Source organism: Brachyistius frenatus, unplaced genomic scaffold (genome assembly GCF_029030835.1).
Source record: "Brachyistius frenatus isolate BFR_SWC_R1_liver_20210118 unplaced genomic scaffold, ASM2903083v1 Contig_132, whole genome shotgun sequence".
Classification (NCBI taxonomy): domain Eukaryota; kingdom Metazoa; phylum Chordata; class Actinopteri; family Embiotocidae; genus Brachyistius; species Brachyistius frenatus.
Window position 1 is genome coordinate 451,038 of NW_027210731.1, and position 27,830 is coordinate 478,867.

Genomic DNA, 27,830 nt, shown 5'->3' on the forward strand with positions numbered 1-27,830 from the left:
CACAAAATTCATTCAAAGAAAACAACCCCATGCCTTTTGGTTCCTCAGTGATCGACTTGGACTTAAGTGTCTTTTATTGTGTTTGCAGCTCACGGCAAATTAAACTGCGTTCGTGGAACAATCACACTCCAAATCATAGATATCGACTTTAGTTCTGTCAGTAATGTGATGCAATTTGATATGTTTAAAGCAGATTGTCATTTAACCTTATTTAAGGTTCCCTTTTGACAGTCGCTATGAGTAGCAGGTTGGAAAAGCTGGACAGGTTTTTACCAAGATTGAAACCTTGGTGACGGTAGCGGTTGTACTACTGCAGCTGTCTATTTGTATCTAGTGTTTTATTGAAGTAGTCGCTCTATTGTTACATTAGATTTGTATTACACAGACTCACTCAAAAGTGTAAAGATTGGAGAGTAGAAGAAGAAGGAGTAGCAAGTTACTGATGCACATGCTTTCACATATAGGTCGGAGGCTCATCAGTCACACTTGTACAGTGTCAGCCTGTATAAGTGTGTCATATTGTTCCCCTTTCCTGCTTATTTAATGTCTTTTTGATATTAAATTCGGTTTTGTTCCGCACATTGAGCACACTCTGTCATTTGATCATTTAGCAAATAGTTAAACAATTCCAGTGTGGACACTACCGTTCATAAAATGGAACTGAATTAAAGGAAGTTGCATTTTATAAAGGGATAAGTTGTGACCTCTTTCCATGTTTAGGTTTCCAAAATATTCTTTGAGCTTCAAGGTAAATTTGAAATTACAAAAAAACTTGACTAATAGGCGTTGCATTAACACAGTAAACGTGCCAAGAAGCCCTTATGTCACATGCTTGAAAGATCACTGATGCAGGAAGGAGCTGCACTGGAATTCCTACGAAAACACTGAAATTAAAAACTGGCTTCACAACTATGAAATGTAAAATTTTCAGTCAGTTTGAGGCCGACAATCCTCCCCAGCCAGATCTCTTCGTGGCCCACAGTTGCTCCTCCGGTCGTCTCCATGCTAACGAGGTTAGCATTGTTAGCTGTTTGAAGAATGAGGCCGGCTAGCCAGGTCACTGTGTGTTTGGACAGGCTGATAGCGGCTGGCTACGGGCCACCTCTCTAATCCACTGTTTGTGTATTGCCTCTTTGGCTCTACAGCAGTGTGAACAGGCCAGAGCCCTGGGCTGATGTGCAAACATAGTTGGTGAAACACGTAGTATTGCATTACTGTCTGCTCGTCAGCCTGTGTGCATCAACAACACGGCAGTGATGATTGGCTGATGAGTGAATCTCTGCAACTGACCACTATTTTCACACGAGGAGAGTTTTCTCACTAAATGCCGCTGAAGGTCGGTATTCGATGTTGTGCTGATCTGGGAAATGTGGGTGCGTCTGTGCTGCTCCTGTTTGTATCTACATGAGCTTACACACTGTTTATATGTGCAGGTTTTGGAAAAAAAAAAAAAAAACATTAGGAAAGGCGACATATTTCTCTGTATTTTCTGTATTTATTCAATTTAGTGGCAAATCAGCTACAAACCCGAGAGTCCAAGTCTTCCTCTAGACCTTTCCTCTAACAACCATCTGACTAAATAAACGCAGTTATTTAGTGGTTCCCATTTAACATGTTCATCAGTGATGCTCGGATTCAAACCGACTCTGTTTTACCTGTGTAGTTCACCTGCGAGTGATAAACTTATGTAAGATCTATCCCGTGGCAAACGGTGGATACAGAACGGTTAAAACGTTTGCTGTTGCCGGGTGAAATGAAGCAGGAGTCCAGTGAGCATCAGGGTCTTTGGGAGTTTAACATCGAATATAGATATGGGAGAAAGTTAGCTTTGTTTGAGCTCCGATGACTGATATTTACAAATTCTGGGGTATCGTCCTCGTGTGTTGGTGCTGTCACTGTCAAGAATGATGTGTTTTATGAACATCTCACTATTATTTGCCACTCATTTGATGAATGACGACAAAATGCTGAAGTCTGTTTTGTGTGCTACATTTCACTCCTTTTTTTATTTTCCTGTCAAGTCCAACCGAGAAAAGTGAAAGCGAAAGTCACAACACTGAAGTACTAAAAACAGAGGAAATGTTCTGTTTTTGTTTCAGGGATGGAGACCTACTTGATCTCCGGGAGGAAGCCGGATCATGATGTGCAGTGTGGCTGTTCTCAGGTTGGACTACCAGGTGGGGATTTTGTCGGGGTGAACCTGTCATCCTGTCCTCAGGCCTGCACACCAGACCTCATCCCTGGAGGGGCGCAGGCTGCGGAGCCCATGCTGCCCCACCAAACACCGGACAGGACTGGGGTAAGACGACTGTTGCGTTAGTTTGCACTTTCTGTGTCGCTAAAACCACAACTCACATTAGCATTCACTCTTTGTGCGCTTAGCATGACTGACACTTAAAGTAAAGTACTAAACTTTTGTACTTTCTGGTGCAAAAAGTTTGCTGAAGAAAATAGTTTTTGTAACCTGTCGTTCAAATGTTCTGCTACTTCTCCGCAGTCAGTCATAGATGGAGGGAAACTCAGCTTTTTCTGGGTCTTAATTATAGGAAACGTAATGAGAGATTGCATTTGACTGCAGCTTGTCCTTTAACTTGTCAACACATAACTGCTCAATCAGTCATACACTGTATAATGGGATGTTGTTATAGCACAAACTGCCTCTCTATGGCATGTTTTAATTTGTCAGTCCCCCCCCCCCCGCTGTCCTTTTCTCCCTCCAGCCTCCCTGTGTGTTCCACAGTGTGGTCTTGTCTCCGGTGGCAGAGCAGGGCGATGATGTGGCTGTGCTGAACGGCTGCCAGGAAGAGTACAAAACCAGCAGTGCCAAGGTACAGCACACACGCACGACCAGCGACGACGCCAGTGCACTTGTCAAGCACCCCTTTAAGGATGTGGCACTTCAAACTACTCCACAATCACCACCCGTGACTTTCAATCCTCGTGCCCTTCGCTTTTCCCTCTCACCATCTCCATCTCCTTCGTCAACCTGTGTCTCCTCCGTCCAGTTCATCCCAGGTCACAGCCCCAGGGCAGCCAACGGTCTCCTGAGTCCCCCGCTGGAGGACCCGGTGCGGGCCAGCCAGAATTCGCTCTGTGACATGCTCCAGGAGAAAGAAAAGAAGACCAGCACGAGCACGGGAACGGGCACCAGTCTGGGGATGGCCGGAGGCGTGGGGGCAGCAGGTACAGGCATGGATCACTCCGCCCTCATCCAACTGCGTGCCAAGAACTTCAGACAGAAGAGCGACGCCCACTTTGTGGATGTTATCAGGGAGGACAGGTGAGCAAAGACGTTAAAGGTGGAATTTATGAACTGGTTATGTCACTCGGGAACGACTGATTTTGCATGATTGGTTGACAGAGTGAGTCGTGAGTAACATGTCATGTTTTTATAATTTTCTAAATCAGTAAGCATCTATTTTATGATTTAACCTTTGTACTCAGGGTGTGTGTTTCCATCCATCTAATCACTTTCATCAGGCGCTTATCATTTTTGGCATCACAGAGCTGGAGCACATCTAAACCTAGTGATGGGTGGCACAGACAGGAACACACATGTAGAAAGTCATACAGATGCTCTTAGAAATAGATAAATTGCTGCACTTATTTTTGTATGATAACCTGATTACTCATATGTAGATATCTACAGTATAGAAGTTTTCAGACTTATTGTTTGTTTGCTCTGGTCTGAATCAGTGTACAACTTCGTTTGCTTGTTGCATTTTCTCATTGGTTCAGTTTTTTGTCACACACATAAAAAAATAACTCAACCACAACGCATCACTGAAAGCCACGTGTACGAGTGTTGTGTTCACATCTGCCCTAATAGATCGTTCCAAAGGGGAATTTACTGTAATCTAATATCGATCCAAAAGTAACTCTTAGAAATTTCTAGTAGTTTTTTACATTTCAGAGAATGGTTTTTTTTTTCTGATATTTTAATTCACCTTTTGGCCCATTCTTACTTTTTTTATTTTTTTAATTTTATTTTTTTACCCCTTGTTTCCCTACGCCCCTCCAGTCTGATGAACGACTACTTTTTCAAGCCACCCATCAACAAGATCAGCCTTAACTTTCTGGAGAAACCTCTGGAAAAGGCCTATCGCAGCAGCTACAAGGAGGAGGTACAAACACACACACAAACACATGTGCACCCTTTTCTTCTATATTGACCTACCAATAAGAACTTTGTGTTGACTTTTTTCATACCCGACCTGTGACTGTGATAACCCTCATCGCTGCCTTACTTTATGCTAACCTGAAATCAATTCCTGGCAAAAAGAGAAGACTGGTGAAATGTGACTTTAGAGGCTTTTTCTTTTCTTTTTCTTTTTTTTTTAAACCCCACTGAGGATGTTTGTCTAGTATGTGGATAGTAAAAAAAAAAACCACAGCTAAATCTCAGGTGTAAAAACTTACCAAAAAGGGCAGTGATGAACATTCATGTTATATTTCATCTCTTGTATCTGGGGACAGCGCATGTTATATATCTGTGTGTGCATGTGCTTTTGAAGGGATGAGATTGTTGTAACTTTTCCTTTTACCCCCCCAATGTTTCTGAAATTTTATGCCACACACTCTGACACACTCAGGACTGGTTCCAGATGGCCTGCGTTGACCTCACAGTCTTGTAGCCCCCTGCTGTTAAAACAGTGTCACTACAGAGCTACAAAACACTGAACGTTCATTTCATGCAAAATCTCTGCAGTGATTGTCAGAGTTTGTACATGGTTGTGAATATTTATTTATTATACAAATATTTACAATATGAATTATAAAACCACAGTCTGTACTTTTCCCACAGTAAAAGTAGTAAAACAAGGCTTATAGTGAATGGATATTAACTGTAATTTTCTCACCCTCACATAACCATTACACTTGTATATACTTATTATCCCAGTGGTTCTGATTCTTTTAGGATGAAAATACTCATTTATGTTTTCTGAAACTAAGATAAAACATGTTTCATTCTCTTATCATCATAGAAGTTTACTGTAATAACATTGATAACTACTGTTTTTTTCTTTTGTTTGCTTACTTGTTTTGACTTTAAACCAGAGTGTGAGACAAGACAGACCACAAACAAACTGCTGTAACACACCAATAGATATAGCTAAATGTCTAAAAAAGTGGAACAGAAGTGAAACTTTTGGGGGATTTGTTTTCAGTTGTTGAATACATTCATTCAGCCCTGAGAGAAGCGTGAGGATAAAACATCCGTGTATGTCTAGTTTTAAGATCAGAGTGGGAATTATGGGAGCAAACCACTCAGTTTCACATTTGTCTTCCCTCCAGGTGAAGAACCAGGTTCAGGTGCAGACATTTGCGAGTTCCACCTTCAGCTCCTTCCTGGATGTTTTCCTGAGCTGTTTTGTCTTCCTGGCCCTGACGCTGGCCTGTTTCCTTCCGCCTCTGGTGAGCCCAGCCACCGTTGGCTCTCCAGCCCCCGCTGCCGTGGCCCTGGCTCCCCTGGCCGGTCTCCTGGAGCTGGCCTCGCTTGTGCTCTCCATACGGTAATGAAGTGTAGACAGATGGACTGTGTGTGATTTTGTGTGCGTACACGTCGCCATTGTTTTAGAATTAAAGTCTATATCTCATGGGCCTCAGTCTGATAGACCACCGTGTAAAACTCTCCACTGAAACCAGCATACATTATTTTATATTGTTTTATTGGACTCCAAAAGCCACAATGGATTAATTTCCCTGGTCAGATCTGACTGACTTGTGTCCATTTAATTTAGTCAAACACCAGCACTGGCTCAGAAACTGCTGCAATGACATACTGATAACAGGTGTAATTCTAAAAATTTTAAAACCTGCTGCTTGGATTTTCCAGAACTCAAAGAGCTGAAGATGTGTTTTATTAGATTTGAGCTTTGGTTTGTGAGTGTGCATGGAGAATCTTTAAAGATGAATTCATATTCATTTATTGCCAGGCATAAATGGGCAATAAATCTTCATCTTCTACTTGGACAGCATTGTTGTGTTTTAATAATGAATCTTAATTGTGCACTAATGAGTCTTCTGCAGTTTTTTTCCTGACTGAGAAGAGAGAGGACAGAAAAGAGAAACCGAAGAAGAGAAAATAAGATTTTTTTTTTAACGTAGTGATTTTGATTTAGTTGTATATTTTTTATCTCTCCCTCTCCCCTCTTCCTCTCCTCTTCTCTTGCAGTATGGCCTTCTATTTGGAGGAGGTGATGAACTGCACTCATTCCCTGCTCCTGGTGGTGTCCGGCTGGGTCTCTCGCCACGTGATCGGGGCCGTGTTGGTCTCCCTCCCGGCCATCTCTGTCCTGTCCCACCTCACTTGCTGTGTCCATCTGCCCCTCCAGGTAAATAAAGTGCATCTGGGTGTGCAGATTGAGAGACAGAACATTTGATTACAGTTGATCATAAAGCATGTCTTCATCTCAGCAGAAAGCTGAATAAAATCCAGAGCTAATTATTACAGATTCTAAAAATATCTAACATTTGCTGAATCACAGCCTCAACACATTTGACATATTTTGTAACCCTATCTTAAGTGGGCACAAAGACAGGTTTCAAGTAAAAGTGCAAACACTTACCGCTCTATAGATGTCACTTTAGATTGCTGTTACAGTTGCTGACAGCGCCACCACTAAAGCTGCCATCATTGGCACTATTGGTGTTTGTACTGCAACTGATTTAACTCCTGCTCATGCTTTCTCAGTGCATTTACTGTACCTCTGCTGATACAGAGGCTGCTACTGACTGCGGTAGTGGTTGTACTTGTGATTTCCAAGCTTTATTGGTTTGCCCTCACTGATATCTCTACGCCAATGTAAGCAGAGACGGGTCGGCCGGTTTGCCTATGTTGCTCTGATTCATTAGCTGGCTGTAGCCCTGATAGGAACTGTAGCTTGAGGAGTCTTTGCCTGTGGACCTTGGCACTAGAAATGTTGACATTTCTTCTACTCCGAGTCATGCATGTGTGGAGATTGAGAACGACCATACTTTGCTGCTTTTTTGTGCAGTTTTGAGTCAAGGCCATCTCGCGCTCTGTGTAAGTCTGACTCCAGACTTCCAGCTTTGAGCCAGCGGCTGCTCGCAAGATGTGTGGTGTTATGATATCTTGCTTTTCAACACCCGATTTTTCTATCCATTTCCCTCCCACCCTGCTCTGTCTCATCCCTCTGCTCCCTCCATTTCTTCGGGCATGCAGATCAAAGCGGTAGCCTCGGGGAGAGTTGTTAATTAGACATGCACTTTTCTGGACTGTAATGCCTTTGATGATATTAAGACCCAATAACAGTGCTGGGGGGAGGGGTGGGTTGGGGGAGAAGGGGGCATGACAGGCAGAGAGGGAGAGCATGGAAGGATGACAGGGAAAAAAAATGATGTTATCCTGTCAATGTAATCATTAACAACCTGTGACTGTCCTTAAATTACTACTGCTGTCTGTTTGCATGAATGGAGCGCTGTATATTTCTGAGAGGCAATATCAGGATGTTTTGGACCATTTTCCCTTTTCTGATGTTATAAAATTGCTCTTAATGTTTGCTTTATGTTGCACACATAGTACATAGTGATCTGTGATATTATCACTAATGAAATAAAGAATTTCAATCAGTTAGCAAGAAAAAAACTAAACAAACACACAAGAAACAACTGAAATAACTTGACTTTTAATGTTAGCGCTATATCACCCTTGCTTGTTAATTCTATGTTGCTTATCCATAAGTGCCCAATGTTAAAAAAATGTAGGTCAAGCTGTGGCCACTACAACCGTGTTGTCCTCTGAAGTTCATTTCACTCCATTATATTGGAGAACCTTTTCAGATTCATTCAAAAAATTTGCTCAATGTTTTTGCATCTACATTGTGACAATACTGAAAGATTGTAAACTCCTATTTTGATGACAGCAGGGAGGAAAAACTCCCATTTAACAGGAAGAAACCAACTCAGAGGTGTATCGAAAAGAAAAGTTTTAAGCTGATCTTAAAAGTAGAGAAGGTGTCTGCCCACTGAACCCGAACTGGGAACTGGTTCCACTGGAGAGGAGCCGGATTTTACTTTTAGAAACTCTAGGAAGCACAAGTTAGTCTGCACGGAAAATATGGTACTGTGAAGTCTTAAAGATATGATGGAGCTTGGTCATTATGTAAGTTCTATGTAAGGAGAAGGATTTTGAATTGTATTCTTCCTTTTTCCAGGATGCCAAATAAGATTTCTCTTAATGAAATATGATCTCTCTTGCTTAATCCCGTTAGTACTCCTGCTGCAACGTTTTGGATCAACTGAAAGATTTTTGAGAGTTGTTTCGGTACTCTTAATGAAAATGAACTACTATAGTCCAGCCTGAGGGTAACACATGGACTAGTTTTTCAGTATTGCTCTGAGAGACGATGTTCCTCATTTTGACAGAATTGCACAGGTGGAAGAAGACACTCAGATATAACTTCCTTTTCTCACAAAACAACTTGATGCTCAGAAGTACAGTTGCTTGTGCTTATCAAGTCTTTTTTATCCAGCAGAAGTCACAACTGGACACATGAAGGACATTTATATTGTTGTTTTTGATTAATAAAATTATTTTCGAGATGAGAAAGCTTCAGTAACCCACACAGAGAGCCCTGTTTATTGTTGTCTTTAAGTCACTTGATTGACAGGCTTTTTGTCCTACAGGTGACCATGTTCCTGTGCTGTGCCACCATCCTGGCCATCATCCACTATTGCAACTTCTGTCAGCTGAGTTTTTGGATGCGTTCAGTTCTTGCCACAGCGACAGGGGTCGCTCTGCTGCTGCTGCTGTACAGTCCCTTGCACAGGTACAGTTGAGCACTTATCTGCACGTACACACAAATACCAAATGCAAATGTACGATTCTCAAGTGTAAAAAAAAAATCCATGTCGGCCATAGTCGTAATTTATAAGCAGCACGCAAGTGATTTTTTTTTTTTGGGCTCCATATATAGATTTATAACTAATATTCCAACCAATTCTTTCAGATGTATACTTTAAAATTTATTTTTAAGTAACTTGGTTCCATACTACATACCTCTGTCTGCTCCTGTGGTGGTGAAAAAGATTTGATCTGTATTGTATTATACTCTATATATCATGTGTGTATTGTGTGTGTCTGTGTGCATATATGGGACCGGCCCCTTTCTCCTCACTGACACCACTCCTGTCTTTTTCAGCTCTGGTAATAACAGCTTGCCAGTTCATGGGTGAGTGTTTCCGTGGAAACAGAGGGGTTTGATCGATAACTGACATTTGAAGGGTCAAGAGGAGCGACAGCTCTCGCTTATATTTTTCATAACTACAGCTCTTACTGGCTTTTAGTCGTTCTCACGCCTTCCTGCTCTTTATTCCCCCATCCGTCTCTCCCTGTGTGCTGCAGCAGTAATGGCTGCTAAGTGGTGCTAGCGGTGGAAATGACTCACACAGCCCGTGCTGGCGTGAATTTTGTATTCAAGACACAACTAAAGCCTTAATCGAGCACATAAGTGAGGAGAAGGAGACTATAGCAGAGTGTCTTTCTTCTAGTTCTTTCTCATGGCTTTCAGAATGCGACAGCTGTCAGTAGATACAGTGAGATGTTTTATTTTAATTGTATCACATGAATTCAAAAACCAAACTGAAACGGACATGGTGAGCGATCAGTGAGGCCACAGCTTCAGTGCCTGGAAACTATGACACAGTTAGCACACCAATAATTAATAATGTGATAAACTAATTAAATCAACTAGTTAAATGATAGAAAATTATACATCAGGAAGTTGTTGTCAAAGTTTCAGCTAGAAGACCTGAGCTGAGACGACCTGGTTCACACGGCTGCAACTTTTCCCTGCATCGCTAATCTTTGGTCTGAACTGGTCTTTACATTCCGTTTGCTTATATGTATTATTGTGCTAATTAGGAATGCTAAAATGATTCGGCTAAGGTTATATTTTCATTACAGTGTCTAGTTTATAGTACATCTTCAGATAAGAAATTGAACTGACATAAAAAACTGTATTTTCTTATACTTCTTGTAAATGAAGAACATGAAAATGAACACAAACAATTTAGCTTTGAAATGGATCTGAAGTAGTAGTCTGCATACCAAGAGTTTTTTGGTGGGTGAAACATTATAATGTCATCGCTCAACTACTTTCTCTGTTTAATTTCCCACATTTCCCTGAATGTCGACAACAACCCCAGAGACACAGGATAAACATGTTGTTTTCAGTGGAAGCTAGACACATGGGCATGTAATTGTAGCTGGGCAGTCACCTAATGATTGTGTGTGATTTATTGAGGCCAGTGGAAGCATAACGACCGGCTCTAAGATACATCTGAACAGGGTAAAAGTCTAAAATCACACTCTCCAGACATTGGGATGGAAATTTTCCACCATGTGGTTATGTCGTTAAGATTACTCTCAACAAATTGGGTCTAGAATTGCAATGTTTTGGTTTTTTTTACACTTTATGAAGGTGTCTTATTCTGCCTCTATTTCCTCTCTCAGACTGAACATCTCCACATCGAGTGACGGTGCTTCAGAATCCGCCGCCGCCCCTCCCCAGCGACTTTTTGATCTTTTGGTCCCAGAGGCCATCCTGGCCTTCTTCTTGCTCCTTCTGCTGGTCTGGTTCCTCAACCGTGAGTTTGAGGTCAGCTACCGTCTCCATTACCATGGCAACGTGGAGGCTGACAAGCACCGCTCCAACATCCAGACGTTGAGAGACCAGGCTGAGTGGTTACTGGGCAACATCATCCCCATCCATGTCGCTGACCAGCTCAAGGTTTTTGATGCTGTTTAAACATATCAGACTTAATTAAGTTTATTTGAATAATTAAGTAAATAGACTTTTTTCTTGTTGTGTAATGTATTTAAATTAAAAGATAGCCTCCCCAGTATTAGTCTTTATTAAATGGGACATCACTCTGCATTACCATTTAGTTATGATGAAGAAAAATAAGAAACAGCTCTTTCAGTTTCTTGCTTCAGTTATTTCTGTTTTTGATTTTCAGTAAATTTACAAATATTTTGAAAAGAAATGACAAATTTATCCAATTAAAATTAAATTTACAATATAATAAAATGTGCAAAGTGAAAGGATGATGTGAATACTCTCTGAATCTTGTGTATTTACACAAGTGGTCACAATATTTGAACATATTTCCCTCTTAATATGAGCTTATTGTAATATGTCCATCTTCTCTCATTGTTGTTTCAGGTGACTCAGAGTTACTCCAAGAACCACGACAGTGTGGGTGTGATCTTTGCCAGCATTGTCAACTTCAGTGAGTTCTATGAAGAGAGCTATGAGGGAGGAAAAGAGTGCTACCGCGTGCTGAACGAGTTAATCGGAGACTTCGACGAACTCCTTCGCGAACCTGAATTCAAAAGCGTGGAAAAAATCAAGACGATCGGCGCCACCTACATGGCAGCGTCGGGCCTGAACGTGCGACAGATGGCTGAGAATGAAGACGATTCTCCGCACGCTCACCTGAGGGCACTTTTCAACTTCGCCCTCGAGATGATGGGCGTCCTGGATGATTTCAACAAGAATTTGCTCGGCTTCGGGTTCAAGCTGCGTATTGGGTTTAACCACGGGCCCCTGACGGCGGGGGTGATCGGCACCACCAAGCTGCTCTATGACATCTGGGGAGACACAGTCAACATTGCCAGTCGCATGGACTCCACCGGCGTGGAGTGTCGGGTGCAGGTGAGCGAGGAAAGCCACGCTGTGCTCAACGCCATGGGCTTAGAGTTTGACTATAGAGGTACAGTGAATGTTAAGGGCAAAGGTCAAATGAGGACCTTTCTCTCCCCCAAAAGTGGGGAAAGTATACGCCAGGATCAAATGGACCTGGGCGGCAGAGTCCAGCCCTCATCTGGGGCGTTACCTGCCAACAAAGCTTCAGGATCTGTTGCCCAGGCAGTGGCTCTTCCTCCCTCCTCTCTTTCCACACTCTCTCCTCAACCCCAAAGCGCTGTCAGGCTTCCAGGAGCGGGGCCCATCTCAGCTGAGTCCACAGAAGAGAGGGAGGAAGGATATAGGGACGCTGCACACCTCGCCGGGAAGCATCCCGCCACAGACATTCACACCCCTCCCTGTTCTGAACTAGGCCCCGAGCCCAGTGCTGCACAAGTGCTCTCTGAGGAGCCGCCCGCTCTTCTCGCACTGCATGAGGAGGAGGACGAAAAGGAGGCGGCCAATGAGCTAACGAAACTCAACGAGGAGTTCTATGCTCGTCTCTGATCCCTCCTCTCCTGTCCTCTGTTCCCCAGCAGCTGCCTCTCCACGGACAGATGTGGGCAGCATGTCCTTTCCTTCAGGCAAGTGTCTTGAAGAGGGAACTGGTCACTTCAACACAAACGGTGGCTGCAGTGGCTGTAAAATGGCTAATGACATCTTTCATGGGAGTGCTGCCTGAGTGCTGGGGTGGGTTAGACCTGTGTTGAGCACAGAAGTTTATGAAAGAGAAAAGGCTGAAAGGGGAAGGGAAGTTTTGTTGGTGTTGTTCTGTTATTTTTTTCTTATTAATTCTTGTGATTTAAGTGCCTTCAGGACTAGAACAGTGAACAAACAAATATGAATACTGAACAAGTTTTAACAATCGTAGACTACGGAACATGCTGTGGTTTCTTACTCCATGCTTTTATTTTGAAATGCAAGTATTTCTTTTTCTTAAATCATTATTGTTGTGCCATATCAATATTTTTGAACTTGATCAAACTCTTGACCTTACGTAAGGGAAAATAATTTCAGATTCTATATAAGTGCCAGTGCAGCATGATGGGCTGAGCAGGAAACTATGGGAAGAATGAGGGAATCACATGAAGCAGTGTTAATTTATGTATTCTGCTTTGACATGAGGGCTTAATACAGTATTCATTTGTGCCAGAGTCTCACTCTAAAGGAGACATGCTACAAATAAGGCTGCATAGATTTTAGTTTAGCAGCTAAATGCACATTTTTAAGCACAGGTCTTGCACAGTGTTTTTTTTTTTTTTCTTTTTCGACCACTTGTATTTGGTAGATATTGTCGTTAAATAGCTTTTAAGAAAGATGAAACTGAGTCCTTACAATCAAAAGCACAAACTATAATCACATAAGGGAATAACAAAAATGGATGAAAGGTGTTTTTTTTTTTTTTTGTTTGTTTTTAAAGTGAGACCATCATAAAAGCCAGAAGGAACTTTAAATGTTCTTAATGTGATACTGAGATCTGTCTGTTTGGTATGTAAGGCTCACCTCCTGTAGACCTGAAAGATGGCTACAAAAAAAAGTTATGTGTTTGATCCTAACAGGAACACAAGGAAGAACTGATGTTGCATGATCACTTCTCTGCTGCTGTCCAACTGTGTGCTCAGTAGCTTCAGTCATATTTCCACTAAGTGGGTTTTTTTTTCAGCTGCAGTCTTGCATAACGAAGTCTGCCTTTTCATTTGTCAGAACTACTCCATTGGAGTGCTCCTATTGGGTAAACTGAGAGGCACTGTGCTGCTTACAAAACAAAGTAACAACCCTGTTTGTTTACCTAGCAATATTTTATATAAACAAATTAATGAAATGAAAAGACCAAAACCAACAGTGTGATAGTGACCTACCTTGTCATGGCACTCAGCCATAGTCTAATTAATTTTAAATCCAAACAGCTCATAAATATATCATTTGATAAAAAAAAAAAAGGAAAAAGAAGAAGAAGAAAAAAAAAAGGCACGATAACTTCTGAAAACAGCTGTTCCTTGTTTTTTTGTAATTTTTGTGGGGCTTTTTATGTCTTTGTTTCCCCCTTAAAGCAGAGTAGAGTAATGACTCCACAAGCAGAGACGGAGATGGGAAGTGACATCCAATTTAGGCAATACACAAACCTTTAATGGTCGCACCTTAACCCATAGGCCAGCACAATGCCCCAATCAAATATTACTCAAACAGGAGTAAATAGAGCATTTGCTGGGGAGTTGGTACATTAGTGAGCATTCATGGCAGAACGAACATGTGAATCAGTGAAACGTGCGGCATGATGATGTCTTTTTAATCATTTTTGGGCCACAATGAAGCTCCAAAGATTAAGTTACATCAAGCTTTAGATATAAAGGCCATAGATGGGTTAATTGCTGGTTGTCGTCTTCTCATTGGACACAATAAGACAAATACAGAATGTCACCAGACTTTTCCTTTCAAGGCTGCAGTGGGGTGAGAGTTTCATACTCAAACGATTTCGGGTGGAGTGTAACTTTAAGTGGGACTGTGAGGGACAATCACTGTGTAGTTCCTGGTAGATGATGGGTTGGACCACGTGCTGTTGGCTTCAACAGCAATTTCGACAGCATGGCGTGTAAAACCTCAGACTCAGATTTTGTGACGTTGCCTTCATTGCCGCAAGAGAAAAAGGAACATTTGGTCGGTCCATCGCTTTAGAGTTCTTCAACGGTTCCGTGCTGTCTGCCTTTAGCTGTGTGATTTTGCTGTTGAAAGGTTGGGACTTTTAACTTTGATCCTGTCAGCCTCTTCGAGAGGGGGCCCTCTACTGTATCTATATAATTGTGCCACTTTAATTGAGTGATTTCTAGGTGCAGTGCAACCTAAACTAGCTGATTGTTTTGTGGTGCCTAAAAGTATGACTATTTTTGTTTTTTTGTATTTTGGTTTTCAGAAAGTTTTTTTTTTTATCATGCTGTTGTCACAATGAGTATAGATTATGATTGTATGTTTGAGGAAAAATATGCTCGTTGTGCAGGTTTTCCTGCAATTTCTTTTTTTTTTTTTTTTTTTTTGACAAATTCCATCTTTATTTTAATTTTTTTTGCTCCTTTCCAGTTCTTTCATTCTGACATTAAGCAGTCGTCTGGAACAGTGTGGTGGTGCTCCCATCCAATCGCTGGCTCTGTAGCTCTCTTTGTTCCTAAATCACCTCATGCTTCATATCTTCTCCTGAAAGCACTTGTTTAGCACTTGTTTCTCTCTCGTACTTTTGTGCGTTTGTGTGAGATATGTAAAGTTTCCCTCCAAATCAATAACACGGAAAAGATGCAAAAGGAAAATCCGTCAGCTTGGCCGCTGTTGAGCTCTTTTTTGTTGCCGCTGCCTCGTCTGTAGATTTATTGTTTGAAATGGAAAAAAGAAACGGCCTGAAGTTTGAAATCTGTATATCGATCCCGCAAACATTTATTACCGCCACATTTTTGTAGAATTTGGGTGAAAGCATCTCTTCTTTGACAATGTACAGATTCAGAAACGCCATGAAAAAGAAGGAACCATCTTTATTTATGTAGCCACCTCCGACGTTGTGCACTCCAAACACACAACAACCAGTGCCTTTTCAATGTGGAATATGTTCAATCAGCGTGTGTGTACTGTGATTATTTTTATGAGATAATATACTGTAACCCTAGTAGCAAAAATACCCAGAAAATTCAAAGAAGTTTGTCCAGAGGTGGTCGGTGTAGATTGAGACGTGGAGGTAGTTATGTTCGCTTTGTTGGCCCAAATCATTGCTTTTAAGATATGTTCTCATTTGGTGTGCTATTCTGCTGCTTGTTCTCGGCGTGCTCATGTTTGTGAACCAATAGCAGACAAAGTGCGTGGAGCAGATGGGAATATCAGGCATCGATTGTGAAGGAAAGTCCCTCCCCCCTACCCTCTACATTTTCCAGATTACCGTCCTGCCTTATGTTGTTCGATGATCTGTGATTTTGAGGCTGCAGCCCTGCAATGCACAGCAGCAACCAAAACTACCCACAGTAGATCTGAGGTGTCAGTAGGACTTCACAGGTTGATGGGCACACCACCTGTCCAGTAGCGCACATCTTTACACATGCAAAAAATAAAATATTCAAGTGAACGCTGCTGGCTCTTTGTGTGTGATCCTGTTTGCATGTGAGCAGCGTTCCTCTTTGCGAGACACCCTACATTTTTGTTTTGTTTTGTTTCCGCACTATAGCATCACCCTTTTACTTTATTTCAGTGTCATTCTTTCTGAATCCACGTTGAGCATTTGTTCCTCACATGCAAGAAATTCAAATCGCTAAGCTTTGCTCGTTTGCTTTGGTTTTGTCCTTCTCTGACTGTGTATTGATAGATGATGTGTGTGTGAGAGGATTGGTTTTAGTTTTGGCAGAAGGAACGTGTCCTAAGAAGGTTGTGCTCCAGTTTAAAGAAAAAAAAAATCAGCAGAGTTCAATGAGGTTACGTTAAAGGCATCCAGCGATCCCTTCTGGTTGATTCTGCTTTGTGACAGTAAAATAAAGGCATACAGTGTCAGCACTTGTTTAAAATCATTACCTAATCACTCACTTAAAAAGTGACCGCTCCACGTCTTTTCATTATGATTTGCTGGTAAATTCAACCCGTATGTGTTCTTAATTACACTGGGACAAAACTTAGACAGCATTGTTTGATTTCAAGTGTATTTGTTCTATGTTCATGAATGAGATGTATTATGTATGTTTTGTGCACATTACCCATGTATCATTTATCAACACATGATCGTAATCTGTACACATTTGCACAAAGCACTCAGTGTTTGTACATATGCAGTTATTTTGTCACATATGATTTTTTTTTTTTATACATGTGCATGTGTCAGATTTTGTCAGAAAACAATGAAAAAGAGACACCTATTATCAGATTGATTTAATGTGTGTCTATTCGTGTGAATTATATGATTTTATTCCTCTTTTTTTCAGTATGAGAGAAATAAATCTCCAAGCAGAAAACTGTTGAGCGTACTGTGAAGTATAAAGTAAAGATTTTAAGCCATATATTTTAAGCACATGCTCTCTGATAGTCAGACTATTGCCATTTTGTTTTGTGTATTTTTCATTGCTGTGGTCAACAACTCGGGTCTGGAAACAGGCTACATCACAAGGTGACCAATTTTTTGATTTTATGATTACTGATATCCACAAGGTCACAAAACTCTCAGCACCGTCAAGGTTTTTATCATCAGCCAGCTGATGACTGAAATTGGGCCAATGACAGTGTAATTTATGAAATATATTCACTACTAAAATCTAAATAATTTTAATAATTCATTTTTGACATCTGTACTCATTAATAAGCAAAGTCAGAACAATAAAAGCACACAATCAAAGACTTGCTATTAAATGAAAGGAACATTTGTATTTCCATCTGCAAAGCATAAACTGCCATACTTTTGTGATGCAGAAAATCCTATCATTTAAAATAAATAAAACATAATGAAATGCATTATTAGCCTGGAGCGTACAGTCACATGGCTGTAAGTTATGAATATTATTATATAATTATATTATGAATTTATAAAGAATTTTCTTTTTCAAACTTTTTGTGCTATTTACATTAAAAGAATGGTAAGCTTACAGCTATTGTGGAATTGTACTAGTGTGACAAAGCTGTACTGAATTTAATATCGAACCGAGTAATACTAAAATAAAAAAAATATGTTGAAATATTTAACATAACATTCAATACTTTAATATCAATATTGATATATATATATATATTATTTTTTAATATATAATAGTTCATATAAATGTAACTGGTGTGGTTGTAAAATTAACGGCTTGTAAATTGCCTGCGTGTGTCTCTGGCGGTGCTGCAGCGCCCCCAGCGGTTGTCAGGGGCGGAGTTTTCACGTAGGGCGTGATTGCGCGGCCCCTCCCCCTCCACAGCCGATCTGGAAAAGAAAAAAAAAACTTTTTTGTATCGAAGGAATCAACAGCCGCCATCTTGTCGTGGCTCGGAATTAGGATTTCGGTCCAACACTGGGTTTTACGTGGAAATCGAGCATCCTTACCGCGCTACGACAACGTCCTTCTGCGGAAAACGAAATCGTAACGTCGTCTCGGAGACATTTATCGCGAAAAAAACGGAATCGGATCGGCGGTCGTCGGGCAGAAACGCTCCGTAGATCTGATTTCCCCTTCGGAGTGTGCGGCGATTCAGCGCCCCTGTTCGGGAGCAGCATTGTTTACGGTGGGCAGAGCGGAGACCAGCTCGTGACTTTCGAAAGGTTTTTTTTTTTGCAAAAAAAAAAAAAAAAAAATTACTGCATTTTTATGCAATTGTGCATTTTCGTGGAGCTTCGCGCGATTTTTTTTTTTTTTTTTTTTTTTTTTGCATGAAGAAATTTGACGTCACGCAAAATGGGTACTTTGAACGTCTAGAAATTACGACTTCTCCCTCGGATTGCAGCAATCCTCCTAATTTATCCGGATTGTCATTTTGAAACTCGATTTTTACATGGCGGATATTTTATTTTGGGTCATTTAACGACGATAATGTGGGTGTTGGGTGTTGGATTATCATGGGGTGAATGGCGGTGGCGAAGCGGGGCGCTATTGCATCTCTTTTGAAAGACTTGGACTCTCACGGCGAGGAGTAAGCTAACAGTTAACTTAGCTGGTAGCGGGCAATTAGCTAGCTATTAGCCAGTTAGCTCACGTTAAGCGGGCTGCCCAGCTTGCTTGATGTGCTAACCGGGGAGGTTTTGGGCTGATACAACCGCTTCCCCGTCGGAAGGTAATCGTAATTGTCAACTTGAGCGAAACGGCCAAGGCGAGAAAACAGTTATGGCTGAAAACCTGCTGGACGTCGGACCTCCCAGCTCAAAGCGGCCGAAGCTGAATTCACCTGCCCTGTCAGCGTCAGATGCACAAGGTAAAGGCCTCAACGCTGCACATGTAAACACCTACATCGGTCACATTTACACTCAACATTGCCCCCTCTCTCTCTCTCTCTCTCCCCCTTGTGCTGTTGGTTAATACATCCTCCGGCCACCCGCGCAGGCAGTTTGATGTACTTCGCTGCGTGTTGGTTGTAGTTGCTGTGGCTTCACTGCAGTGTTGTTGGATTCGTTGGTTTGTGACTGCCCCCCCTAAACCCCTGCACACGCAAATGCTAAGTTTATTACCTTGTGCTAATGCAGTCTTATTACAGTCCTGCAGCAAACCTTCCCTCCATGAGGTACAACGCAGTGTAAATTTAGCAGCACTACAACCTGCAGCCTGTTTAAGTAAGCGACCGCACGATCAAAGCGGAAAGCGATGCCTCTGAAGTTTCATCAGAAAATTGGAACAGTTTTTTTTTTTTTTTTTTGCCTGAATGAGATTTTGATTTTCCTGCAATGCTGTTTCTGTAAGCTTACCTACTTATAGTAAACTGTGCCCCCAACGGCAACTTAGTTCACGCATGTGTTGGCAAAGAGCTTTTCCTTCATGCGCATATGGCTCTGAAACCTTACATTTGAAAGTTTTCACGTGTGAAATAATTCACCCCCATCAGGTTGAACAGCAGACTGGTGTCCATGATTGTTGTCAGGCAAAATGCATTAACAGCAGGCGATGACGAAATGTTGGAAACGCGGTGATGTCTGTGATTAGTTTACCTGGTACGTTCAAATAATAATGCAAAGTTTGTTCCAAAAATCTCACCTTGTTGTGAAGTCAGATGTCACTTCAGGGCATCCTGTAGCTCATGATGTATCCACGCGGTATTTGAAGAAGGATTTAATTTTCTGTACTGTGTTGAGGTCTGTGTAGTGTGGTATTTAAAGTGGTAGTTACCTGTTAAGAGACAAGGAGAGAGGAAAAAAAGACAGTTTGACACGAATGCACAGTTCATCTACCAACTATAACATTAATTAACAGAAACTCGGTCATCTCCTTGGCCACAGCACCCATAAGCAAGCATACAGACAGACCCAAAGCCACCTTTGATCATACAGCAAATTTTTTTTTACATTTTTGTCTGTCTTGCATCTCAATCACATGAGTTTTAGTTTATAAGGAGGTATGATATGAGACATGAATTTTGGCCTTGGACCAAGAAAAATCCTGATTATAAAACAATTACCATTTTGGGACTGCTGTTTCAGAAATAATACAGTTCCAAGATACAAAAAAAAAAAAAAAAAAAAAGACTTGAACAAGTTACGCAGAGTTATGCACCTTATATGTGACATATAATTTAGAGTAAACCGTTTGGGAGGGACGAAGCGATAACAATAAAGTGTGATGTTTTTAATTGAGGACATTAGCAGTGCGGTGAGAGTTGTAAACTGCGTCGCTATAGGGTTTTATTCACCCAAGTAGTTTGGTACCTGATGATCGATTCGGAGTAAGACCTCCCTCAAGATTCAATGCTCATTGCAATCCAACCGATGACTCTCCGAAAAGTCAGTTTTATGTCTCCCTGTACAAATCTTCCACGACTCCATCTGGGGGTGTTTTTGCAGAACTCTGGTAATTGTTTGCAATATCATGCTCGTTAGTTTTAGCCTTTACAACAATAATGTGCACGACGTGACATCTCCACACATTTTAACTGGCCTACCTGCAAGGCCAGAAACTCGTTCACGTTGTATGGATCAATCAACCGGCCACCACATGCAGCTCAGACTGAATGAAATCACGATATGATATCCTTGTTAGTTTGGTCCCAATGAGGTATTTAACATTTGTTTATATTTATATTTAAATTGATATCCCACTAATAAAAGAAAGTCGGCATTATTTGAGCAATTCTAAAGCTGAAATTACGCTGCGGGTTTTAATAGTAAATTGCGCATTTCCTTTCACCGTTACACTGGATTATAGTCCGCGACACCATTTTTTGGGGGTTTTTTTTGCTACTTGCCATGACTGTCTTGTTTATTATTGAGGTAAAGAAGTTTGTTAGGAATTTATTTCTTTAGTGGCAGCAAGATATGTAAGATTAGCTAGCAGACATCTCCTGTAGGCCAACAGGCCTACAAGACACTGTTGGAACTGATTTACAGTCCCGGGAAATACTTCTGGATCCAAATTTATTAGCAGAGAAAAATAAAGGTATAATAAACCCGTAGTACGCTGATCTGTGAAATCTGCATCGCTCAATGTGTTTGATATTAAAAATGGACTGAAATCACAGAGACTTAACACTTCAATTTTTTGTTCTCGTATGGTGGTGTGAATACCAAAAGGTATCCAAAAGGTGTTCAAAATGAAGATAAAAAAAAAAAAGTGTTTAGACATCCAGTCGTGGCTTCATTCCACAGCCTTTTCACAAATGGCTTTTCCAAAAATGTGGGGGGGAAAAAAATAATCTGGAAGAAAAATTAAAGGTCTGGGGAAACCGCAGTCACTAACATGACGTCAATACAAATTATATTTGTTCAAAATGAAGATAAAAAAGTGTTTAGACATCCAGTCGTGACTTCATTCAACAGCTGTGGTGAAAGGAGTGTTTTAGCCAGCAGAGCTGTCGGTCCACAGTTTTGACAAGCTGACTTTTTTCTTTCTTTCTTTTTTTTTTTTTTTTATACCTTTTTGGCATCTCATCAGAGTCAAAGTTTATGATTCCATTGGTAGATACAAGTTCACTTACATCATTGCAAGAAAAAAAAAAAAAAGCCCCAAGCTTTGATGTTCCCTCCTCCAGGCTTTACTATATATATACACTCTCAATACAGTGAGCTATTGCTACGATTGCCTAAACGAGATCATGCTAGTGTTTGTGAACCGTGGGTGTGTGGAGCATTGCTACAACAGATGCCAGCCGTCGCCCTTTGAAAATATTAATTGAAACGTTACAGGACATTAAATGTTAAAGTTTACCACAGGGCTGGGTGATACGGCTTAAAAATAAAATATTTTAATATTTAATAATATTTTAAGCCTATATCGCAATATTTTGACATATTCTCTAAAGCACTTGAGAAATGCTTGATTTAAGCCTTAGATGTGTTCAAATATCAGATGTATGATGATTCTGGTCGTCCCTGCAACATATGTCTGCATTCAACCATTATTGTATATATTTATTGGTGTTTAAAAAAATAGTATCAATCCTTTTCTGCCTATTGATTAAATATTTAATGGAAATGGAAATCCAATTGGTTCTTTAGTTTTTTTTAAGAGAAAAAAACACCACAACATGAACTGTATATAAATCAACATTCTTAATAGCCGAGTGCAGCAGCATTATTTTAAACAGGACTTTTTCTTTGACAGTATTTTTACGAAGCAGTAGTTTACCTGCACCCCCACTCATTCATTCACTGCATGAATGAACCGGCCCGGCTCTGAGTGATATGAAACTGAAACTGTGACTTTCTGACCGACAGTTCAGATGACGCTCTGACCATTTCAGGGCCGAGTTCATCGAACGCGCCCATAAACTATCAGCCGCTTAATGGTGGATTTTCATTGTTAACCCGTGTTCTTATTCAGTCGACTCTGTGTGTGGCTGCAGGCAGCTTTCATACTTTAGTGCCGGCATATGAACTTCGAGTTTGTTGGGAAACTTAAACATCTGTGGGACGAACTTTCTGGATTTCTCCACAGATTGCTGGTCTTGCAGCCCTTTCATGCAAAATGACTGTTAACATCCACTGTAGTTAAAAGCGACCGCACTTTTGTGTGTTTATTCTCGCCGCCGCTGTCCGTCAGAGCAGGCGGGTCTCTGTGTGTGTGTGTGTGTGTGTGTGTGTGTGTGTGTGTGTGTGTGTGTGTGTGTGTGTGTGTGTGTGTGTGTGTGTGTGTGTGTGTGTGTTACGGACCGACAGCCGTTCCTCCTCCGCTCGCTCAGAGGTTCCAACAAAGATCATGGCGCAGTCCTGTCGGACAAATCAATTAAAAAAAAAAAATAACAATGCTGAAACGGCTCCCCAAATATAGCTGGGCGGCCCAAGTAAATCATATGTATGGGAAACACTGATGTGTGTGTGTGTGTGTGTGTGTGTGTGTGTGTGTGTGTGTGTGTGTGTGTGTGTGTGTGTGTGTGTGTGTGTGTGTGTGTGACCGAGGCACACAGCCGGATGGAGCGAGAGAAGCGTGAAGTCGGGGCGTTTCTCGTGCCGGCGGCGGAGGTTTAATTTGTACTCAATGTTAGCGATATAGTCTTTTAATACATCCCACGTAGAATAAACCGCGATACATCGAGTATACTCGATGACTCGAACACAAAATATTGTCAAAATGCCTCCACTCTGGGTCTGTTTTTTTCTTTCTTCTTCTTCTTCCATGCAGCAGACTTGTTGCTGTACCAGTAACACTCAAGCTGTGTATTAAACTTGCTTCGACACCGTGTCTGTCTGAAAACATTGTTTGTCATCCGTTGCGAAACTTCGATACCCAGACTACATCCGCACTAATACAAATTGATTTTTATAACTCGTGCTGCGTTTATGTCGTTGTAAATCTTATCAGCATCAGTGAGCCACAGTGTTTTTACCACACAAATCCTTAATGGCTCTACAACAGCGTAGGCAGATAAAATCACTTAGTTTGACTTCGGTAAGTAAATCTCTCACCGGGACAAAAATGACAGATTTGCACGGTATTGTAATTTTCTTTTCCTTAATAAAGGACTTGGTAGAATTCTTCTTGAAAGTGTAGTTCAGGAACTGGAAACGGTCAACGTATTGTCGGTATTACAGAAAAATGAATCCTGCGACAATTTCAGAGTTTTGGTGTCGATTTGGTGCCAAAGTTCTTGTGACACTTTCTAATCTCAGGTTCATGTCAGCTGAATTTAGAAACATCCGATTATTCCAAAGCTGCCGCCTTGCCGTGTGTGTTTTTGCAAATTGAATCCCGGCTGTCTTACTCATTGAGTTTAAGGTTCCCAACGTATCACTCTCTTTCTGTCCTTATACTCGATTTCATTTCTAGTGTTGTTCATGTTAATAGATTAAAAACAAATAATAATTGACTTTTTCTCCACGATCACTCCCAACATTTTTTTTTTTTTACCATTCTTGTCGTTGCTTGTAATTAATCATTGCACTGGTTATTTTTAGTGGATGTATAAAGTCAGTTGACTTTAAGTTCAGGTGTAGTTAATCACATTGGTTAAAGACGTGTTCCAATTAGTTGGAACCATCACAGCATTTTCGAGGTGTATGTTCACACATGAAGTGGCAACTTCATTTATTTATTCTAATATAACATATTTGGTCACAGTCATGCTTGTCTGTGATTATTTAAAAGCATTGTTGGTGTTGTCTTGTTATGGTTGGCAGACTTGTGCTGGCTGAGTAGAGGATGAAATTATTGATTTCAAAATAAAGGATAGTTTCCAACCATTCATAGCTTAGTTTTATTTGATTTATTAATGATTCGATCTTAAACTGAAAGTATCCCTTGAGTTTGAGAATAAAATGTTTCTTGGGGAGTTTTCTCAAGAAAAAACGAGGTATGTTTACATTGTGTTGTGTCAATCTGTTTGTCTCTATATTAAAGGCATTACATGTATATTTTGACAATGATCATTATCAAGATTAAAACAAATCTTAACAATATTAAATGTTTTAGCCACAGCCAGACATTCCACTGTTAAATATTTTAGTTTTTTCTTCATGTGGCACATGTTCTTCATTGAGTTTGTGTTGTTTGTGTGGTCTGCAAGAAGTAGGAGTTGGACAACCCTTAAAGAAAAATGACAGTCACAACATTCATGATCATAAATCACAATGCTCATCACACATGACAGCGGCACCACGTGTGTGCAGCGATCGATCAGTAAACCTTCCCGCCCCTTTATCGTTCTGGCCCGTTACATTTGGGATTAAGGGACCCAGTGGGGCAGCGCTGGATAGAACCATCACCGGCTGTAAATGACTATTTCCTATGATGACAAAATCATAAAATTAAGTCCCGACGCTAACGTCAGCTGTCCACACGCGCTTAAGTTGTGCCACTCAAACACACTGAAGAAAAGAAACCGCAGCCGGCAACCACTAAAATAGAAGAATTGTGTGATGGGTTTCATTTTTGAGAAGTTCAACATCAAACGGACCACCTCCTGTGTGAATTCAGTTCAGACTATGTTGCATCATCTTCTGTGTTTTGTTGAACGTGCTTGTTTATGCTCGCAGTGTCTGTTAACTTTGTTCTGCAAAAGGAGGTTCTTTTAAAAAAAAAAAATATATATATATATATATATATATTGTCGTGGCAGAACAAACATTGCTCCCCCCCCCGACCCCCATCTGGCTATAGAGGCCATCTGGCACCCTGCGGGGTCCCTCGGCTCCTCTTTCCCCTCAATCCCCCCAAAAAGCCATTGGTTTTACGCGCAGGTTTTTTTATCAAGAGGCTTTGATATTACATTTTTTTCCATGTGTGCAAATGTGTTATTGCAGATTCCGAACTGCTGTATTTTGATAGATCGAGGAAAACTGATAGCTACTACATGTCTTTGTGTCGTTACTAAAGCCAGATGTGCACCAAAACCCTCAGTGACTGTTTGATTTGTACCTTACCTCTTAGTTCTGCTCCGTGTGTCGGCTGTAGCCATGTCAGTGCCCCCCCCCCCTCAATCCCCTCCCCCGGACACCCAGATTTTCACTTACCGCTGCATAAACGGTACTTTTAATACCTGTCAGGCCGTCGGTGAGCTCATGACAAAGCCACTAATGGAGCCATTTATGCTTCTGTCTGCGGGCAACCAGAAAAACCAGGAGGAGGAGAAGCGGGAACAGTGGAGCGGACAATGCAGGGTCGTGCGTCACCACCCAACTACGCGTTTCTTTTAGCTGGCTTAGTATGCATCATGTGCTAATTGCTCATTTGTTTTTAATGCCTCTCGTTGCCCGCCTGCGTGTTTTTTGTTCAGGCTTGTTACAATAGACTTTGTCTCAATTGCTCCGTTCTGCGGTTTTTGCCGATTCCAGTTGAAGTAGCGTTGCATCTTTGTAAAGTAAAGAAAAGTGAGTGTAAAGCTAAATGTGTTTTACGTTTGCAGACAACCTAGAAAAAGCAGCTTTGTGTTTGTGCAAAAATGTACATAAAAAAAAAAAAAGCTGGACATCTCTTCAGCACCATTTTTGGTAATCATCCCTCAGCTCTGCCCCAAAGCCACGGGAACAAAAAAAACCAAACAAAAATCTCTTATTTGAAATGCTACCTGTACCTGTTAGTTAAAGTACTGCAATCGTAAAGTTAAATATATCTTTGTTATAATAGTTATATAATCTACTGTTATAATTAAATGAATAAAAGCTTTTATTCTGAAACACACGACTCATCAAGTTGACGTAGTTGCTGTGAACTTGAAGCGTCTCGACTACAGATGGTCGGACAACAGCAGTTTTCTGTTTGCAAATTTTTGTGGCTAGTTAACCGTTAAGAGTCAGAGCGCTCCCTGATGCTGGCAGGTTAACCAGCCAGCTCCCGCGCTCACAATTAATCTGCGAGGTGTTATTATAGAAGCTCAGTTTAAATAACAAATTGCATATTGATTTAGGTTTGTTTAAAATATCATTTTATCACTAAATTTTTGTATCTGGTGATTTCACCCAGCAGCTCATGTTCTGCTCGAAAAGAGGGAAGAAAAACATCATTGCAAAGCAATAGCTTTTTTTAATTTATTTATTTGTTTATTTTTTTGTTGCTTGGAATGACAATTGTGATGCTGCTTGCGCACTAAATTCAGCCAACACTGATTAATTTTTCATGTTTGATGGTTTACACTGGGCATAGACTCGCTAACTGGAACGTAAACAAAGCTGTTGTGGTTCGCAAGCTGCCTAGCTGACACGTTGAGGTATTGATGTAAGTCCTGCACGACTCACTGAGGCTTGATTTGTGTAAAATGCGTCAATCATAATTTTTTTTTGTGAGTACACAAGTCATGGTTAGTTTCTTTTATTCAGGGAAAGTCTCCATGATTCAGAAAAAAAAAAAAAAAAAAAATGGAATCCGTACAATCTTGCCCCATCCTTCCTCCCACAGAAGGGCAAACTTTTAGGAGGTTGGATGCAATGCACCCTAAAAGCTGTTTACCAAGTGCCATCAAACAACAGAAGTAGATAAGGAGCATTTTGCTGCCGGGCTCTGGAGGTTTGTCACGTGAAACGTGTGACGATGTGAGATAAGATGCTTCAGTACAAACATGCAAAGATGTCTACAGCTGTCAAACAGTACTGCGTGGCACGCCTTCAAAAAAATAAATGCATAAATAAATACGACAATGTGGTGCAGTAAAAACAAGCATTTAAGTCCCCCCACAGCTACGCTTAGCGCTTTGAAAGCGAAGCATCATGCTCATGTCCGCTCACAGGACGAAGTACGTTTTGTGTTAGACAAGCAAAAAAACTAGATGAAGCCTAAGACGTGCTTCACTTTCCTTTTGTCGGGTGAGTGTGATGGCATTTGTTCTGCCCCAGTTTTCGGCGAGAGAGTCTCTCTCTCTCTCTCTCTGTGTTTGTGTGTGTAACACAAAACGAAAATCTACCTGCTTGTTGTCCTTCAAAAAGCAATTTTTTTTGGTGTTTTTCTGCAGAAACTATTGCAACAATCTCTCGTCCTGAGTCTGAGTCTGAGTTGTCCCGAGTCTGGGAATTCAGACAGCTCCTTCATTGATGGATCGTGGAGACGGACCTGCTCACAGACTTGTGATTTTAGCTTGTCCATTTTACTGCAGTAATAATGTCACTTTTGGCTCGACCGACATCCACGTCCAGGACCGCTGCGGGGACTGATTTTGCGGATATTTATAGCCACCACATCGTAGTCAGGAGCCACAGGGGATATACAGGAAGTAATAGCGGGCAGCGTGGCGATCAGTCAGTTTAGGGGGGGGGGGACTGAGTAGAGGAGCATGAAAAGAAAAAGTTGAAAACTAGGAAATTGCGGCTGCTGGAGGAGAACAATAGTAGTCCTCCACGTCGTCGTCGTCCCCCCTCCTCCTCCTCACATGTCGAGGGTTCCCCCGACTGCATGTGGGCCATACCGAACCAAAACACTGCTTTGCATTTTTTTTGGTCTCCAGCCAGTGACCTGGGGGAGGGGGGGGGCACGGTCACGGTGTGTGCGCGTACCCATTCAGAAATGAATGCGGGGGCCAGGCCTGCGCGCATGTTGCCCGAAGTGAACACCGCTGCTCTGAGGGCGTCCATGT

General features: G+C 41.2%; 2 protein-coding genes across 5 annotated transcripts in view; both read left to right on the forward strand.

The window, feature by feature from the left end:
• The window catches only part of adcy9 (adenylate cyclase 9), a 33,056-nt gene extending 16,375 nt beyond the window's left edge, over positions 1–16,681 (forward strand). The window contains exons 2-11 of the mRNA XM_069714601.1: positions 2,100–2,299; positions 2,721–2,828; positions 3,006–3,280; positions 4,022–4,124; positions 5,296–5,513; positions 6,176–6,335; positions 8,650–8,792; positions 9,165–9,194; positions 10,478–10,754; positions 11,190–16,681. Of these exons, the coding sequence (XP_069570702.1) occupies positions 2,100–2,299; positions 2,721–2,828; positions 3,006–3,280; positions 4,022–4,124; positions 5,296–5,513; positions 6,176–6,335; positions 8,650–8,792; positions 9,165–9,194; positions 10,478–10,754; positions 11,190–12,218 (2,543 nt within the window). The 3' untranslated portion in view covers positions 12,219–16,681. The remainder of the gene's footprint in view (positions 1–2,099; positions 2,300–2,720; positions 2,829–3,005; positions 3,281–4,021; positions 4,125–5,295; positions 5,514–6,175; positions 6,336–8,649; positions 8,793–9,164; positions 9,195–10,477; positions 10,755–11,189) is intronic.
• A 920-nt stretch (positions 16,682–17,601) lies between these two features.
• crebbpa (CREB binding protein a) overlaps positions 17,602–27,830 on the forward strand; it is a 38,089-nt gene continuing 27,860 nt past the window's right edge. For 3 of the 4 annotated variants that reach the window (XM_069714638.1, XM_069714641.1, XM_069714639.1), the window contains exon 1: positions 17,602–18,605. In XM_069714638.1, coding sequence (XP_069570739.1) covers positions 18,518–18,605 — 88 coding nt within the window. In that variant the 5' untranslated portion in view covers positions 17,602–18,517. The remainder of the gene's footprint in view (positions 18,606–27,830) is intronic. The other variant, XM_069714642.1, reaches the window with a different exon arrangement.